Source organism: Protopterus annectens, chromosome 12.part0 (assembly GCF_019279795.1).
Source record: "Protopterus annectens isolate FY-2018-M chromosome 12.part0, PAN1.0, whole genome shotgun sequence".
NCBI classification, from domain to species: Eukaryota; Metazoa; Chordata; order Ceratodontiformes; family Protopteridae; genus Protopterus; species Protopterus annectens.
Window position 1 is genome coordinate 997,371,268 of NC_056746.1, and position 19,162 is coordinate 997,390,429.

The 19,162-nt window shown below is 43.8% G+C and overlaps 1 protein-coding gene across 1 annotated transcript in view; it reads right to left on the minus strand.

Moving 5' to 3' along the window:
• Positions 1-360: 360 nt before the first annotated feature.
• KCNG1 (potassium voltage-gated channel modifier subfamily G member 1) overlaps positions 361-19,162 on the minus strand; it is a 385,903-nt gene continuing 367,101 nt past the window's right edge. Inside the window, exon 3 of the mRNA XM_044090022.1 lies at positions 361-1,595. Coding sequence (XP_043945957.1) covers positions 825-1,595 — 771 coding nt within the window. The 3' untranslated portion in view covers positions 361-824. The remainder of the gene's footprint in view (positions 1,596-19,162) is intronic.

The following is a 19,162-nucleotide window of genomic DNA, read 5'->3' on the forward strand; positions in this document are numbered from 1 at the left end:
GAACCTGCATTCTTTATGCCTGTTTTTTAATTACATTTTTAAATTAAATTAAATTTTTAATTTAATTACCTTGTGCCTTGTTCAAGAAATGTGTCAGTGTATCAGGACTTCCATTTTGTAACCATCCATATATGAAGTTCAGAAACAATCCTAAATGTACTTGAGGATCATCTGTTTTTATGTATTTTATGCAGGTACAAAAAGGAGTGAAACTTACAAAACTACCAAGGCCTGCATCCCAATGTAAGTACTTACGTATTCCTGCAATAAAACTAGTTATTTCATGAGAAAGAAAATACTCACTTCACCTGCACAATAGAGCCATAAGCTGAACATTAAGTTTATAGTAAAAGACTGGTGTTTGGTAGCTCGAACTTTCAGAAACTTTATTACAGACAGGGGCATTATTTTTACAGTAAGTGGCAACGTCACTGAAGCCTGGAGTTTGGGTTTGTTTATATCTCTGTAATCTACTGAAAGTATTTTGCATGATGTAAATTCATAAGAAGAGGGTTGGTAAATGTGTTGAAATTTGTTGCTAATAATTTCAGCCACTTTATTTTGTGAGGTTGCTTGCTGATGTCTGCTTCTCTTCTTTTAGACTGGAATAGTTGTACTTGCAATGGCTTGTCTGCAAAAGTGCTCAAGATTGCTGATGTTAGGACAAACAAATTCATATGTCAGATAAATAATATAGATGAGGCAGCATTTTGCATATTTCCTTATAGTTTTTTTTAGAAAGAAATTGTTTAAAATATGTTCTTTTTCTGAAACAAATAGTGATTTAAACATAGTATAGTAAACAGCATTAAGCATAATACTTTTTAATCATTTTGTTTTGTTTCAGAAGAGATGCTTGTGAACAGAATGTCACTACCCTGTGAAATGTTGCTCATCTGTGAGTTGGTCTTGATCAGGAAATGTGTTCTGTTTCGCACAGTCTTTTGCTGTTCTTGCTTTAATTCAATATACGATCTCGAGAAGGTGTGGAAAATTGATGTTACAGGAAATGCCATGAGAAGAATTCCACTTAAGATACTGCTGAGTGCAACAACTTGCCCAGGAATGCTCCTAGGAACCATGTCTCCATAACCCACAGTTGTCATAGTGATTACAGCCCACCAATAACTTGCTGGTATGCTTGTAAATTCCTGAGAGCCAGCCATCTCATTTTCGATTAGATAAAGTAATGGCGCATAAAGTGCAATTGCCACACAAAGGAACAACAACAATAGTCCAAATTCTCGTGTGCATCTTCGAGCAGTAAGTCCAAGTGTCTGCAAGCCCAATGAGTGCCTTGCAAGACGCATGACATATAGAATTCTCAAGGCACGTAGAATACGGAGTACTAGTCCCACTTTGTCCAGATAACTGCTGCCAGAACCAGGTTTCTTGTAACCCACTGTAGTTGTGTCTACCACCAAGGTAATATAATATGGTAGAATAGCAATAATATCGATGAGGTTCAATGGCGTCCTCAAAAAAGCAAATTTGCTGCGGGCCTGGATGAATCTTAATAGGAATTCCAGTGAAAACCAAGCCACACATACACTTTCCACTACAAAAATATTGTAGCACATCCGAGAGCACTCTTCCTGGAAGAAGCAAAAATAGTTTAGAAAAATTATCATTTTGTTCATTCTAATAGACAGTAAAAACATATCTAATTTTCTATTGTGTTTCTTTGATATCTTACTATGTGTTACAACCTTCAGACCCTGTAAGGTCTTGTCACTTGCTAAACTCAAAACGTACTCTTGAAGCAGAGCAAGAAGACTACCTCTCTGCAGAAAAGAATGTACTTTTTATTGACTGTGTTTATCCCACAGAGCCAGTAGCCCACTTTCAGGGAAAGTAACCTACCAGTGGATGTTCAGAAAACAATTCACTCCCAGCTGTCTATGTTACTTCTTATTACCCATGCATTTGTAAAAGTGGCATAAAAGGGCCAAGTATAGTTCAGAGTCAAGAATTCCAGTTTAGACCTAGTGCTCTGACGTTAGCTTTCCACCCCTCTCTCCATTGGACTTGTTCATAAACTAAATCCAGGTTTTCAGTATTTACAAAATGTTAATGCTTATCTGAGAGACTTGAGTCATTATCAGGCAAATTATTCTCTTACCATAACAACCAAATTTGATTACATAACCCTATATCACAAATCTTTTTCAAGAAGGTTTGCTTTTTTTAGTTCTTTTGACTAGCTGTGGTCCTATATTTAAATGGCAGTATCATTAAAATGGTTTGCTAAATTATGGGCAATGATCCTGAAGCAAGTACCTATAAAATGTCCTCATAGCTTCAAAGGCAAAGAAAATGTTGCATCTTAAATTTTATTTAAAATAATTATTTTATGCCACAGTTTTTAAACAGAATGGAGAGCTCACATATCTATAGAAATATGCAGTCCTTTAGGCTAAGTCACAACAGCACTATATACCTATATTGTTAATTTTATATTTATTACTGTGAAGAAAAATACAATGTTAAGTTGTCCAATCTCACCTTCATTCTTGCTGGATGGGTTCAGAGCTGATCCTCAGCTCTGACTTGGCCATTTACTATAGCTCGAGAGCTTTTTACTGGCTCGAAGCTACCTCTTATCCCAGAATGCCCAGCGCCAGCTACCCAGATCTCATTTGCTGCTTCAGCTGCGAGGTTGCGTCAATACTGGCCCAGGCTTAGTATAACTTTTTGCTCTTCTTAAAATTCAGTAATTTACGCTGTGTTTGTTTTATGCTGTGTTGGCCGTCGATCCTTAGTCGCTAGGCCTTCTGTTGTTTCCCAAACTCATTTAAATTAGAGAGTCCCCCCCCCCCCTTTTAAGGACAGCCATTTAAGTTAGAGGCTCTCCTTTTAAGGTTTTATCAATATTATTGTAGTGTGTCTGTTTGTGTGGTACTTCCTTCTTTTTTTCTTTGTATGTCCAAGGAAGTTAAAACCTCAGGGTACAAAAAGTGTGACTCATGCTGTCAGAAGATGTCTCTGACAGATGGGCACACTAGTTGTGTTTATTGCTTGGGGGCTCTGCACCTGCAGGACTCTTGTGCTGTTGTCATGCCTTTAGTCCAAGGGTCCTGCAGGAGCGGAAAAACAAGCTTATCCTCCGTGGATTATTAAAACAGGATTCTGCGGCTAAAGCATCTCAGCCAGTGAAACCTTTGAAACCAGTCAAGCCGTTGGCTCCATGTTTGGAACCGACCTGTGAGCTTGAGAAACCAAGTGTGTCGGTGCCAGCTGGCACCAACAAGACTGTCCCTCCATCGTCTCCAATTGTTACCTTGGAGCTGTCTCGGAGCCACAAAAGAGCTAAGTCTCCTTCTTTGGAGCCGATTCGCTCAGTGCCACAATCACCATTACTCCAAAGCAAATACAGTCATCGCTCATCTTCCCACTCCTCTTGATCCTCGAGGTTATCGGATCAGGATGTGGAGAGAGTGGTCAGTAGGTTGCTTAAGTCACAGGCCCTTGCTAAAATGCTTTTGAGCCCACCTCAACAGGCTTCGGTTCCATCCACTTCAATTTCAATTCCTCCTCTGACTATACTTAGTTCGGAGCTGGAGTCCATGTACGCTCCGATAGTGGTTTCTTCGGCAACGACGCTGGCTCCGATTACCTCAATTCTTCTCCCATTGAGGTATCTGGGCACCGAAGCTCACTCGTCGGCTCCGAGGGGGGAAGTGGCATTGGACCCTTGTCCGACCCCGCTCTCCCTCTTGGAGCATTGACTCAGTTGAGCTTGGCTCCCATATCAGCCTCGGAGTCATCGCCCTCAGCGCAGGGTGGTGTTCCAGACTCTTTGGAGCTTGAGCCCTTCTTGTGTTGAGACCATGGCACCTTTGAGGTCATGCGGAGAGTGCTGTCCCCACAGACGGCTCCACTATCGGCTCAATCGGCTCCGTCCCCCTCGGTGCCTGTGACAACCTCTGCTCCTCCTCCAGCCCCAAAGTGTAGGGAACCTATGCTCCAGGACACCTCATTGGGTGAACCCTCTTCTTCTGAAGCCTCCCCAGAGCATTCTGGGCAGGCTCCCCAGAAGACGAAGTGCAAGAGGAAGCACCTAGACTCCCCTGAGTCTGTCACCTCAGATACAGGCCTGGATGAATCGGAGGGGTCCCCAAGATCCCCCTCTGAAGTTGTTTCCTTTTCGGACATCCTTGAGATTCTCAGGCAGAGGCATAGTTGGACTTCCCTAGCCCCCACAAGGACGAGTCAGTGTATCTGGATGCATTTGGTTCCCGACCTTCCACCTCCTGGGTGTCTCTGCCTTTTGATCCACTCATGTCTGTAGTGTCTCAATAGGCTTGGTCAGCTCCAGATTCCATGGAACCTGTCCCAAGGAGACCCAATAAATTCATCACAGCTCCCCAAGACAAACAATTTTTAACTAAAGGGGTCCCAGTTGATGCCATGGTGTTAGCAGCAGCCACAAAGAGAGAGTTAGCTGAAACCTCCTCATCTGTCCATCCACCGAATAAAGACTCTCGTACGATGGGCAGATATGGGAAGCAAATGTTTTCTTCAGCGACCTTCTCCCTTTGGTCCCTGAATTATCTTTCTCATTTTACTAGGCTTCAGAGGGATCTCCTAAAAGAGATTGGAGATATCCTACAGCTGAGGGAGCTTCAGCCAAGGTAGCTACCCAGCCTGCGACTCTTAATTCAATAGTCAACTCCTCCATGAGGCTTATTTCATACGCAGCCGATGGAGCGAGTAGAGCTGCGGGAACAGGAGTAGCTCTTAGGAGACATTCTTGGCTGTGGCTGTGTCAGTTTGCGGAACCTTTCAGAGCATCCTTCACCAATACCCCCTTTGATGGCTCCACTCTCTTTGAACCTCAGGTGAAAGACACGCTTACCAGGTGCCAGCAGGAAGGCAAGACGCTCTCTGATGTCGGAGTCCATTTTTCCACTCCTACCAGACCATACCCAAAAGGTCAGAAGGGTGGAAAGATGTGGTTTTGAAAATCCCAGGGACCCTTACCTGATACACATGGTGAATTTTCCCCCAGGGGCAGAGAAGGAAATAATAACAATGGCAGACGCTACCCTCATGGCAAAGGGGGTCCGCAAAATCAGGGTGAGAGACGTACGTTTTCTTCCAAACCCTATCAACATCCCTGAAGGGGTGCCCGATTGCTCAACTCTGGAGGCAGTCGGGGGAAGGCTTTCATTGTACCCAACAGCCTGGCAAAATATTACAAAAGATAAATGGGTACTAGTCATTATATCCGGAGGTTACAAGATTCCCTTTCTTCAACCCCCTTTTGTTTCATAAAAATCCATCCCAGGTGTTCCACCCAATCTAAGGGATCAGGCAGTCACAGAAGTTTCAAGACTGCTAGAAAAAAGAGTCATCCAGGAAGTCCGCGCAGACCAAGTAGGATCCGGAACTTACTCAAGATTCTTTTTAGTGCCCAAAAAGACAGGGGACTGGAGACCAATTCAGGATCTCAGCAGGTTAAACAAATCTGTACAAAAAGAAAAGTTCCGGATGGTAACACGGCAGTCCATTATCCCCTTTCTGGGTCAGGACAATTGGATGTGCTCCATAGATCTTCATGGCGCGTACTATCATATAAAAATGGATAGACCATCCAGGAGATTTCTACGCTTCCAGCTAGGGGCCAGTCATTGCCAATTCAGGGCTCTGCCCTTTGGTTTCACCACAGCCCCCAGGGTGTTCACCAAATGCATGGCAGTAGTCACGGCTCACCTGAGACATCAAGGATTCCAGGTGTTTCCTTATCTGGACGACTGGCTCCTCACTGCTACCACCAGGCAACAACTTATAGAAGCACGAGATTACACCTTCACATCCTGTGCTCAACTAGGCATCACAATAAACTTTGAAAAATCTGCCTTGTTGCCCTGTCAGTCTATTACATACATAGGAGCAGAGCTAAACACAAGAAAAATGACTGTAAAATTGACTCAGGAAAGAGTTTCCATTATTCGAAAACAGGTGTCACTTCTCCTGAGGAGCAAAAAAATTCAAGGAAGATACGTTCTTCAAGCTCTAGGATCCATGGCAGCAGCCATTCTTCTAGTTCCCTTAGCACACTTTCACATAAGAATCCTTCAGTGGCTTCTTTTCACGCAATGGTCCTTCCAGGAATTACCCATGTCTCACATGATGCTAATTACGTAATCTTGCAAAAGACAACTTTCCTGGTGGATGGTCTCCCCACTAGTTACTCAGGGCAGACCTTTCATGGAATCCCATCCGGTTGCCACAGTGACCACGGACACTTCCCTAATAGGGTGAGGGGGGCATTTTCTAGGGAAGACAGTCCAAGGCACTTGGCAACCTCACGAGTACCACTTGCACATCAACGTCCTGGAGATGAGAGCGGTGCTCCTAGCATTGCAATGTCTTCAAGACTCTCTCCCTGCCGGAACTATTGCAATACAGACGGACAATATGTCAGTGGTTTGGTACATCAACAAACAGGGAGGAACCAGGTCTTACCCCTTGTGCCGAGAGGCCCTCAGACAGTGGCAATGGGCGATTTCCTCCTAATGTTTTCTGACAGCAATGCATATCCCTGGGACATCCAACGTAATAGCGGACAGGCTCAACAGGGCTATCCTCATGCCTCACGAGTGGTCTCTGAAACAGGAAATTGTGGAACTTATTTTCTGCAAATGGGGCCAGCCTTGCTGCGATGTCTTTACCTCTCCCCTCAACAACAAATGCAGCAGCTACTTCTCCCTTGTTCCTCCTCCAGGTCAGACTCCCAGGGACGCTCTAGTCCATGATTGGCCTCAGGGACTCCTTTATGCATTTCCCCCCTTTCCCCTAATTCCAAAAGTCATTTAGAAAGCAAATTCATTGGGTTGCAAAATGGTCCTCATTGCCCCCTATTGATCTTGACAGATATGGTTTCTGTTCCTTCACTCCCACCTTCTAGCCCAGCCTTGGATTCTGGACCCAGTACTGAACCTCGTGATTCATCAGTCAGGCGGGCTACATCAATCCCTCCAATTTCTTAAGCTCACAGCTTGGTTACTTCACTTCCAATCCTAGCCAGGCTTCCCAATATTTCCCCAGCAGTGCGTGAGATTATTGTTTCCTCCCATAAGGCAAATACAAAGAAGGTCTATGCTAGCAAATGGAAAAGATTCTCTTACTGGGCAGATTCCAGGAATTTAGATCCTTTTACAGCTCCTGTACACGAGATTTTGGATTTCCTAGCAGAACTGTTTCATTCTGGTGCAGCTGCTGGCTGCCATTTCAAATTTTCATGTCGGAGTTTCTAACTCCAGCATCATGTCTCACAAACTCTGTAAGGCCTTCATGAGAGGTACATCTTTACTTAGACCCCCCATGAAAAAGCCAGTTCCACCTTGGGATCTCAATTTGATTCTTGCTTCCTTGATACTGCCACCCTTTGAACCAGCAGCATCATGTTCTTGAAGTTTCTCTCTTGGAAAACTCTTTTCTTAGATGCTATTACTTCTGCCAGATAGGTTTCAGAACTTCATGCATTATGCGTTTGCCCTCCAAACCTAGTTTTTCACAAAGATAGGGTCTCGCTCGGAACTAATCCATCTTTTTTTACCTAAAGTTTGTTCGGACCACAATTTGAATTAATCCATTGAACTCCTTGTTTTTTCCCCAATCATTCCAACAAGGCAGAATATAAATTACACCAATTGGATGTGCATAGACAACTGCGTTTCTATTTCCATAGAACTAAAGAAATGAGAAAAACAGATCAGTTGTTCCTTTCATTTGCTAAAAACAAACAAGGCCTTCCAGTTTCTAAAGTAACATTGTCGAAATGGTTATCAGACACCATAGTCCATACCTACCACTTGCGACAAAAAGATCTTCCAACAAAACCCAAAGGTCATTCAACCAGATCAGAAGCTACTTCGGTGGCATTTCAGTCTAGACTGCCCATAGATTCAATTTGTGCAGCAGCTGCTTAGGCAGATCCTCATACATTCACTTCTCATTACAAAGTAGATGTGGTCTCCCGGGGCAGAGCTTCCTTTGGTTCCATGGTTCTGAAGAGTCTGTTCCAATGAGCCACCCAGGATTGAGGTGCTAGGGATGCTGTTCCATCCAGCAAGAATGAAGGCAAGATTGGACAACTTAACATAAAGAAGTTATGTACCTACCATAACGTTCCATGTTAGTTGCCCTTTATCTCGCCTTCCTTCTTGGGTCCATCCCTCCTTCCCCCTTCCTCAAGGATTGAGAGGAGTTTCTCAATGGTTTCACTGGCTAATTTGTTTTATTAGTTGCATCTCAACCAAACCATGACAATTAATTGTATATCTAGGTTTATTAATGGATTATCTTCTATAATTATGTCTAGTGTAAGCTATCTCAAACGAGATCTGGGTAGCTGGCACTGGGCATTCTGGGTTAAGGGGTAATCTCGAGGCAGTAAAGAGCTCTCGAGCTATAGTAAATGGCCAAGTCAGAGCTGAGGATTGGCTCTGAACCCATCCAGCAAAAAGGAAGGCGAGATGAAAGACAACTAACATGGAACATTATGGTAGGTACATAACTTCTTTTTTTATTGAAATTCAGTTTTAATGGCCACTCTCATAATAATTTTGAGTTTGCCTACAAATAATATCTGTAAATTACTTTCATCCCTGGATGCTCAATTGTATACATCGTACTGTATGGGGTAACAGCACCAATGGCATGAAGCCAACTGCAATGTAGCTATGGGGATGTCAGGCTGAACATATTAAAAATAGTGCTTTTATTATATTATCTAAAGTGAAAAAAATGTCCTTTTCCAGACAAATAAGTAATATTTTCAGTTCTGACTTCATAAAAGCACATTAAGACACAGATCGGATGTTGTCTATTTTGATCTGATTCAACCTTCATGTTGCCAGATCTGACTGGATTTTGACCTCAGTGCTTTTTATGAAGCTGTGGATCTTAGGCTCTGACTCCTCCACTACCGGAATTCTCTCCATACCATCAAAGTATCTCAGATCTTGTTTGCCATCTGATCACTCAGATGTTTTTCCTAGGGCTTATCTTAGAATGGGATAAGTGAATTTTCTTCATAGAAATAATTTTTGTCTTTTCTCCCCTACTTTTAAATAAATAGTTTATAGTTATCAATAGCTCTTAGTTAGTTCAAATAAGTGTTATTCATAGACATTAGCGGTTAGGTCTTGGCATCTAGTTTTTATAGTTTAGAAATCTTTGTTGTGTTTTTCTGTGCATGTTTATTGGTTTAGGTGTGCATTTACAGAGTGTTAAGCATATTTTGAAAATAATTTTTTTCTAAGAGTGTAGTTAGTTTTTATATAGTTAAAGTAAGCTAAAATAAAATAATAAGTTATAAGTTTTCTGTCTCCTAGGCACATTATAGTTAGTATTCATAATTTTAGAGTTGTTCCTGCAATGCCATAAAAAATCCAGGGGTTTAAGAAGTGTACAGCCTGTGGACATAAAATTCCACCACAAGACCGTACTCACTATGTGGTTATTGTTTAGGCACTGCCCGTCTGAATGTTAATTGTGACATTTGTTCTTTTTTTGGGACTAGGGACATTCAGGGCCACAAAGAAAAATTAATATTGAAGGGTGTGCTTACCCCTTAGACAGGGCCTGCTTCTTACACTTCCACCTGTTCTTCTTCTAGACCAGCTTCCCATTCCTCCTGGGATAAAGATGGACAAGAAGAAGGATAAGGAAAGTCCAAACAGTGAGAAAGATCTGAAGAAAAAAGTGAAGAAAAGATTAGAAAAAGGTCTTCGGATTTGACAGATTCCTTCATGTTCAGCACTCAAGACACTGAGGAAGTCTGAATCAACAGTTACTCTGATCTGCTCTCCCTCACCTCACCAAGATTTTTTTCTGAAAATGGTGAGTCCTAGACTCCATTTGCCAATCTATAGGAACAACGATACTCCAAACCTCTGTCAGCAGCCTCATCCTCAAGGTCCATCTGGTCTACAGGATGCCACACTGAAGTGGATGCCAATCAAATGAGTCAACTCCGAATTTATTAGAGTTGTCTCTACTATTCAAGTCTTTCGTTCTAGATAGCTCAGGTCTGACGTCAGAGCTGATGCCAATCTGGGCTAGGGTTGGTTCTTCTTCTTCTCCTTTGTCTTCAGATAGGAGAGACATTCCCTCAGCTCTGATCACACCATTCAAAGGGTTTTGGTTAGGCCATGGAGTCAGGTACCACCTTCGATCTTGGACCCGTCCCAACCTCTTTTGAATCCTGCAACTCATTCCGCTCTTTCAGATCAGGGATAGTCAGTTCTATTGGGCCTGTAGGGTAATTGACATTTGAGTTCCCAGTTTGATTTGGACCTATCTCCTGAGATTCCCACAAAATAGGGTCCTAAGAAACAGACTTGCAAAGAGAAGCATCTAGGTACTCTCAGTTGCCTGTCACAGAAGACACAGATCTGAATGGAGATGAAGGTTCCCCAAGATCCCCTTTAGAATGTGACATCATTGGTGGCATTCTAGAATTGATGAAGCAATGAAGGGGCTGGTCCGCTGAAACCACTTCACCAGACAGATCTGTGTCCCTCAAGGTCTTTGGTGCTGGCTCATGTTGTCCTGGGTGGTATACCACCTGCTGATGCCGTTATAGATCTAGTGACTCAGCGAGCCAGGAAGAATTCCAGTGTAATAGACTCCATCCCAAAAAAACAGATAGGATTTTGGTACCACAAAAGACAGAAAGCACTGATGCAAGGGTCCACAAATAGATGCCATGATAGCCACAGCCACTAAGAGGGAACTATCCGAGGAGAGTTCTTCTGTTCATCCCCCTAACAGGGAGTTAAGGGCATTGGACAAATTTGGAAAATACATGTTTACTTCAGTGACCTTCAGACTTAGCGTGCTGAACTACCTTGCTCACATCAAGGAGCTTACCAAGTCCCTCTCAGGTAACCTACCTGCAGATGTTCAGAAAACAGTGGACTCCCAACTGTCTACACTTCAGTCTATGTCTAATGTGTCCATGTGTTTGGTTTCCACCCTCACCCCCAGGCAAGGAAACCACCGTGAAAGACTTTTCAAAACCAAACTTCACGTTACTTACTTCACGTTACTTAAGACTGTGGTGGAATGTTTCAAAGCCCCCATATTAAAGGATAACATTGTCCAAGCTGCAAAATCCTTTACTAATGCATTCTACGGGCACTTAGAAGAATGCATGTATTGTGCTATCCCAAGCAAAGCCAAGACTTACTCCTCCAAGTAAATGAAACCAGTCTGGTGGACTCCTGCCGTAAACAAGCTATACAATAGAAGGAGGAAACTAGTACAGAAAAGAGTAAAATCCCAAGAAGGGAAGACAGAAGACATCCCTGATCAGTATCAGCAAGAAACTACGATCCCTCATAAAATCATCCAAGGCGAGTTTTGAAAGAAAAATTCCCAAGGACTCCAAAGATAACCACAAGGCATTCTTTAGCTATGTCAAGAATCTAAGTGGCAATGCTCAGATCTGCTAGGAGTTAGTGCAGAATGGTACAAAATACACTGCACCGACCGATATTGCCAACATCCTGGCAGACGGGTTCAGTGCAAACTTCACCCCCCACCTCACCCCAAAAGGGCCTTTAACCATACCAGAAGAATGTTGAGCTCCTGAAATCAGACACTCAGGTTAAAACAGCCCTCTCCAAAGCCAAAAGCACAGCATCAGTGGGGCCAAATGGAGTCCCAGGCTGCATCCTACACGGGCTCAAGGACGAACTAACCCCTCACCTAAACACACTGTTCAAACTCAGCCTCTCCATAGGTTACGTACCCATAGAGTGGCGCACAGCAACAGTTATTCCACTCCACAAAGGTGGAGCCACAACAGACCCCGGGAACTATCGCCCTATAAACCTGACTAGCTTGGTCTGCAAGGCTATGGAGCGCATCAGCATGGAACTCATTAACAGAGATATTGGGAACCTCCAGACACTGGACCCTACCGAGTTCGGGTTTGTTAAGGGCAGATCATGCCTCTTAAACCTGGTGGACTTTTTTGAGACAGTTACCAAGGCTATAGATGAGTGAAGGGTGGTACACACAGCCTACCTAGACCTCACAAAGGCCTTTGACACCATTCCTCATTCTGGTATTATAGACAAGCTCACCAGCCTGAACATGAATCCCTACGTCACAAGATGGGTTGCCAACTGGCTCATGGACAGAACCCACATGGTAAGAGTTGCGGGAGCTAGGTCTGACTCTAAACCTGTTACAAGTGGCGTTCTCCAGGACTCAGTCCTAGGACCCCTCCTGTTCAGCATATACTTCTCAGAGGTACAAGCAAGCACAGGAGGACTATGGCTGACCAAGTTTGCAGACGACTACAAACTTGGGGCTATAATTGACTATCCGGCTGACACAGATATCGTCCAAAAGGGTCTCACTGAGAGGACACCTGGTGTCAAAATCATGATCTCAAGCTAAATGCCAAAAAGTGCATAATCATCCTCTTTGGAAAAAACAAAGTACCCACAAACTACCACATTGGTGGTAGTCCCCTAAATATGGAAGACGTAATAAGGGATCTGGGGACCCAAGTAGATAGTAAACTCTCCTTTGATAATCACATTGCCAAAGTGGTTAGAAAATCCTTCTACGTGACACACCTTATCACAAAAGGGTTCGCAGCCAGATCAAAAGAGGTCATTGTGCCCCTCTGCTCATCGCTCATCAGACCCTTCATAGAGTACAACGCCCCATTTGGGATGTATCTTACAAGACACCTGCAACAGCTGGAAAGACCACAGAAGTACCTCACCAAGAGGATCACTGGCCTCAAACAGATGCCCTATGCAGCTCGACTGAAGAAACTCCAGCTGTACTCAGTTGCATACTGCCTACTCAGAGGTGATCTCTGCCTGACATACAAGGGCATGTCCAACTCAGAACTGATTGACATGCTCCACCTAAAGAAAAGCTTATCCCCTCGAGCCACACGCTCTAGGGATCTTAACCTCACCACAACAATAAATAGGACATGCTGGAGGGATAGATTCCTGTCACAGAGACTTCCCATGCTTTGGAACAAGATTCCAATCTACATTAGGCAGAGCTCCTCGCTAACAATCTTCAAGAGAAACCTTGACGAGTGGATGGGAAACAAAGAGTTTACCCTGGGGATCACTTCAGTGGCTGTGCTGGACAGAGGCACAGGGAACTAATCTAAGGGGACAGTGAAAGCCAACACATTCTGGCTATGCTTATAAATGCCTTCGGGCAGATAGCCTAGTACCTACCTATGAACCTATGAACCTATGAACCAATGCAGCGGATGCCACAAGTAGGCAGCAGGCACCAACAGAAGCATGCATCAACATGCTTGGATGCATCTTTGCAACTCTGTGGAAGGCTTTCAGATGTCCTTCACCAATGTCCTTTTTGTTGATCCCACACTGTTCAGACCCAAATCAAAGAAATGCTTACAAGGAGTGAAAAAAGATGGTATGACTGTCTGCTGTTGGGATCTGCTTCTAGACCCTTGAAAAGACCTTTTGTATGAATCAAATGGATGGTAAGAAGCTTTGATTCAGAAAGCCACAGGGTTATCACCAGGGCACTGCTGGAGACATGCCCCCTAGGGCAGAGGGTGAGGCAGCTGGAACAGAAGTCACCCTAATGGCAGAGGTAGACTGTACAATCAGGGTTTTCATGGTTCCTTTACTGAGAAACCCTATCAGTGCTCTTGAAAAGTTACCTGACTGCTGCACTCTGGAGACAGCCGGGGGAGTTTATCAGTACTCACCAGGGACTATTCCATTCCATTTTCTTATCCTCCAAAGAAAAAGAGAAAGATTCCCAATGTTACACCCAGCTAGTTGGAAATTGTAGCAACAGAAGTCTTCAAGTTGCTAGAAAAAAAGAGTCATCCAGCAGGTGCCCTTGAGACCAAACAGAATCCAGAGTCTATTCCAGGTTCTTTTTATTTCCAAAGAAGACAGGGAACCTCAGGCTGATCTTGGCCCTAAGTCATCTCAATCAAGTCATAAGACTGACAAAATTCTTGTTGGTCATGGTACAGTCCATACCGCCTCTTCTGAGGAATGATGATTGGATGTGCTGTGTAGATCCCCAGGATACCTGCTATCACATAAAAATAGGGATGTCATCCAGGAGGTTTCTCTGTTTTCAGCTGGAAGCCAATCACTTTCAGTTCAGAGCACTGCCATTCAGTCTCAACACAGCTTACTGGGTGTTCACAAAAATTATGGCAGTGGTGGCAGCTCATCTCATTCTGCAAGGGCTCCAGGTCTTCCTATACCTAGAAGACTGGCTCCTCACCGCCACTTTCAGGGATCTTCTGGTTCAGCATCAGGGACTACTGCTCCCCCCTTGTACAGAAACTGGAAAATACAATCAATCAGTCCAAAAGTCAGTTCTCCCACATTCAGCACATAGAGTTTATTGGATGTCACCTCAACACAGTTCTTCAAATAGCCAAGCTCTCAGAAACCAGAGTGCTTTGTACTCATATAGTGGTCATACAGGTCATTTAAAATCCATTTCCTCAAGCAAGGATAATCGTTCATTTGCTAGACATGATGGCCTCATGGCCTCTAAAATTATATTAGTTTCCCTGGCAAGGTACTGTATTAGGGTACTCCAGTGTACTCTCTCAGCTCAGTACAAAGTCTTCAGCTTCTTCACACCAGGATTTACCTCACACAGGTTTGCAGGGACCATATCAAATTGTGGATAACTTCCCCATCAGTGACAGAAGGATGGACTTTTTATCCATCAAACCCCTGGGTCACAGTAACCATGGATGCTTCCCTTCTGCAGTGTGGTGGGGGGAGACATTTTGAAAGAAGACAGTTCAAGGTGCTTGGTCATCCCTATGGGCCAACCTTGGGTACCAGTGTCTTGGAGATGACAGCGGTCCTCCTAGTGTTGCAAGCATTCTAGGACTCTCTCCCCAAGGGTGAAATTTTTATTCAGACAGATAACATGGTATTAGTCTTGTATATCAGCAAATGGGGGGAACCTGCTTATACCACTTTTCTGGGAAACCATGAGAGTGTGGCAAACGGAGATGTCTTCCATCACTTTCTGATAGCAATGTACATCTTGGAGACACTGAATATACTAGCAGAAAAGTTGAGCAGGTCAGTTCTGCTTCATGAATGGTCCCTCCAGACAGTGGTGACAAAGATTATAAGTCACTGGGGCCAACCTTGCTGTGATCTGTTCACTTTAAAGAACAAGTGTAGCAGTTACTTTGCTTTGATCCCTCCACAGGGACTGTCACAGAGGGGATGCTGTAATTCACAATTGGCCCCCAGGTCTCCTATGTGGCTTTCCTGCTATACCCCTATATATAAAATTCATTTAGAAAGCCAGAAAGTGCAAGACCAGAGTGATCTTCACTGCCCCATTTTGGTCTGGCAGGTTTGGTTCCCATTCCTATGGCCTCATCTGCTACATTCTGCATGAGTGTTGGATCTGAATCCAGACCTTCTGAGTCACCCATCCAGATTGCCTCTACTGTATCTAAAAATCCTGAAGTTAATCACATGGTTTCTCTAGTTCTAACAATAGCCAGAGATGCCAGGCCATTATCCACATTATTGCTGTTTCTCAGAAGCAGTGCATCAAAAAGATATACTAAAGCAAGTAGAAAAAAATTCTATTTGGGCCTCACCTAAATTAGATTAGACCCTTTCTCTGCACATCTTCTGTCAATTTTGGAATTTTTGTCAGATCTTTTTCAGAAAGGTTCCAGTTTCTCATCCATCAAGGTACAGAGGGCTGCCATCTCAAATTTTCATGTAGGGCACAAGTACACTTCCATAGCCTCTCTTAAAATTTCTAAAGTCTTCTTCAAGGGCACTTTCTTATTCACACTTCTGATCAGAGACTCAGTTCTTTCATGGGATATCACTATCATGCTCCAAGCTTTGACCAACCCCACTGTGAACCAGCAACTTCAGTAGACTTGAAGTTTCTTTCCTGAAAAAATATTTGTCTTGTTGCTATTACCTCTACTAGATGAATTTCTAAGTTGGAAGTACTGTCTTGCAAACAACGTTATTTCATTTTTCATAAAGACATAGTAGCCTTGAGAACAAATTCATCTTTTCTGCCAAAGTTGACATCTGATGAGCATCTAAATCAGTCAATTGATTTGCCGTTCTTTTCTTTCAAGATTCTCAAACAAAGGGAAACATATGCTACACATGTTCATAGACAGCTGAAATTCTATTTGCATAGGACCTAGGATATCAAAAAGTCAGGCAAGCTATTCATATCCTTTTCCAAGTCAAAGTTGGGTAAAATATATCAAAAGTTACACTTTTGTAATGGATATCAGAATGCATTTCATTTGCTTATAATAAACTGGGCTTGCTGTATGCCCAAAACCAAGGTCTCATTCTGTAAGAGGAGTGGCTACTTCTATGGCCTTCATGAAGAGAGTTCCCATTGATAACATTTATGAAGTAGCAACATGGTTGACTGCCCATACCTTTGCATCCCATTAAAAATTAAACATGCAGTCCAGATCACGCTGTTCTTTTGGTTCCACCATTCTCAGGAATGTCCTTCCTTTGATGCCACCCAGGTGTTCCTCAGCTTGGAAATCTGTCCCAAAGGTTGAACTGGATGAAAATAGACAACATCAGGTATGAAGGTTATGTATTCACCATAACGATAAATCTGTGTTGTCTCATTTTCATCCAGTTCAACATTCCCCCTCCTTCACCCTTCCAGTATTGTCATTGACAGCTTCTAGTGACCAGATAACATCATCTGAGACAGTGTTTGTGAAAATATGCATGCTGTACCTTCCTACAGGTATATATATGTCCCTTACCATCTATATTCTTTAGTTTTTTCCTTTCAATCTAGATAATAACTGGAAATATCTTCACAAACTCAGTCTAAGGTACTTTGGTGGAATGGAGAGAATTATGGGTAAGGGAGGAATCATAACATTATATCCACATCTTCATAAAAAGGCGCCGAAGTCAGATCCAAAAACCCAAAGGTTGAATCAGATGTAAATGAAACAACACAGATCTATCATTATAGTGAGTACATAACGTTTGATGTTGTGTAGTCCAATCTCACCTTCATTTTTACATATGGGATCAGCTCCAACTCGGCTGATTTACAAGCTCGAAGACTTCTGGTTGGCTCGTGGCTAAGCAGGTATCCCATAGTGCACCAGTACAAACCCCAGATCTCGTTTGCCACGTCGACGAGTTCGGTTGTGCTTTTCTTGGCTCTGGCTAAGTGTTAAAATTCTTCTATTTAAATTTTGTATTACAGTTATTACAGTGTTGTAAGGTGATATTATCTTAGGCAGCAGTGTTGTTTGCCCTTTTCGGTGCATTCTTAGCTTAAACTTGTTGTTAGTTTGGTATCCTGTGTGCCAGTTTAGAGTTCTTGTAGGCACCATTGCGCTGCAGGGGCTCCTGTTATTCTGTTGTTTTTCTAGACCGTTATTGGCAGCTTAGTTTCCTTAATATAAGATTGTATTTTTGGTGGGGATCTGCTGGTTATTTGCTAAGGGTTGGAGTTCCTCCCTTAGTACGTTAGTTATTTTCTTCAAATTGTTACCACATAGAGTTATATACAGTTTTCTGTGTGTGTGCGTTTTCTGGTCTGTTTAAATTAGAAGACCCAGTTTTCTGTCCCACCGGGCTAGGCCCGTTTAAGTTAGAGGACCTAGTCCTCATGGTACTTTCTTCTGTAAGGCTAGGCCCATTTTAGTTAGAGGACCTGGTCCTCTTCCCTCATTCTTCTTGTGAGTGTGTGTGTGTGTGATGTCTAAAGAGAGTGAGGAGCACAAACCTTCGGGTTTTAAGGAGTGCATGAAATGCTCCCAAAAGATGTCTATAACGGATGGCCACAGTAGCTGTGTCTACTGTTTAGGGGTCATCCACCTGCAGGAATCGTGCTTGTTCTGACATGCTTTCTCTCCTAGGGTGTTACAGGAGAGAAAGAACAAGGTTATACTCAAGGGTCTACTAAAACCATCTTTTGAGGAAGTTCTATCCAGTTCTTCAGCTTCCTCCAAGTCTGGCAAATCTAAGTCTTCAAAAAGGCCTTCTCCGGCGCCGGCTGGTGTCTCGGAGCCACCTTCTAAACAGTCAAAATCTGCCTCCTCAACTCCACTGCCTTTGGAGCAGAAGGAGAGCACTATTGTGGTGTCAGAGTTGGTTCCAAGTGTTTCAGAGCCGATCTCGGAACCGATTGAATTAGCAATTGAATCTGCTTCTCGGAGCTGGTCTGTGGATTCCCTACCGATTTCTGTGTTACTGAAGTCTCCAGTGCCCCCTAGATCAAGATCTCCTACTATGTCTTCCAGATCTTCCAGGAGCCTTTCGGAAGAAGATGTGGAGAGGGTAGTGTTGAGACTACTGAAGTCGTCTGCCTTACCAAAATTATTGTTGGCTCCGACCCAGTCAGCTCCGGAGCCACTCGATCCAGCTTTGCCCTTGTCTGCTATTCCTCCTCCGAGCCATGTTGGCCCTCCGGAGCTGATGCTTGGTGCCACTAGAGGTTCCATCGGTTCCAGCTCCCTTTGTCACTGCTTTAGAGCCGGGTTCGGCTCCAACACGCTTGGTGCTGTCCGTCATGTCCAGGGGCCGAAGCTGTCCTGTCGGCGCCGACAGGAAGGGTTGGAATCGATCTTCTTCGGTTCTGAGCCTTCCTCTTGGTGCGTCGGTCAGGGTGAGCTCGGACCTGCATCTATCTCGGAGCCAACGGCTCTGGCTCTGATGTCAACCTTTGTCTCTTCGGAGTGGGGGAGGTCTTCGGAGCCGGAGAGGTTGGCGTTTGAGATGATGAGCGTGCTGTCTCATTCTCCAGCCCCTACCAGTGGTACCAGCACTCTTCCCCCGAGAGCACCCACTTCGGTCTCAGACCCTACTCTCTCCGGAGACAGCAGAGACCCTCAGCCTCAGGAGCCATTGGCTGGTGGCCCCCACTTTACCAAGGCCTCCCTGGAATGCCCTTTTGAGGAGCATCCCCAGAAGAGGCTATGTAAGAGAAAGCATGTTGACTCCCAGGATGAGTCCTTGACATCGGACACTGACCTCGAGGAGTCGGAAGGGTCCCCCAAGTCGTCCTCTAATGATGTCTCCTCCATGGACATCTTGGAGATTCTTAAGCAGAGGTGTGACTCGCCTGCTGTCAACCCTTCTGATGAGGAATCAGTGTA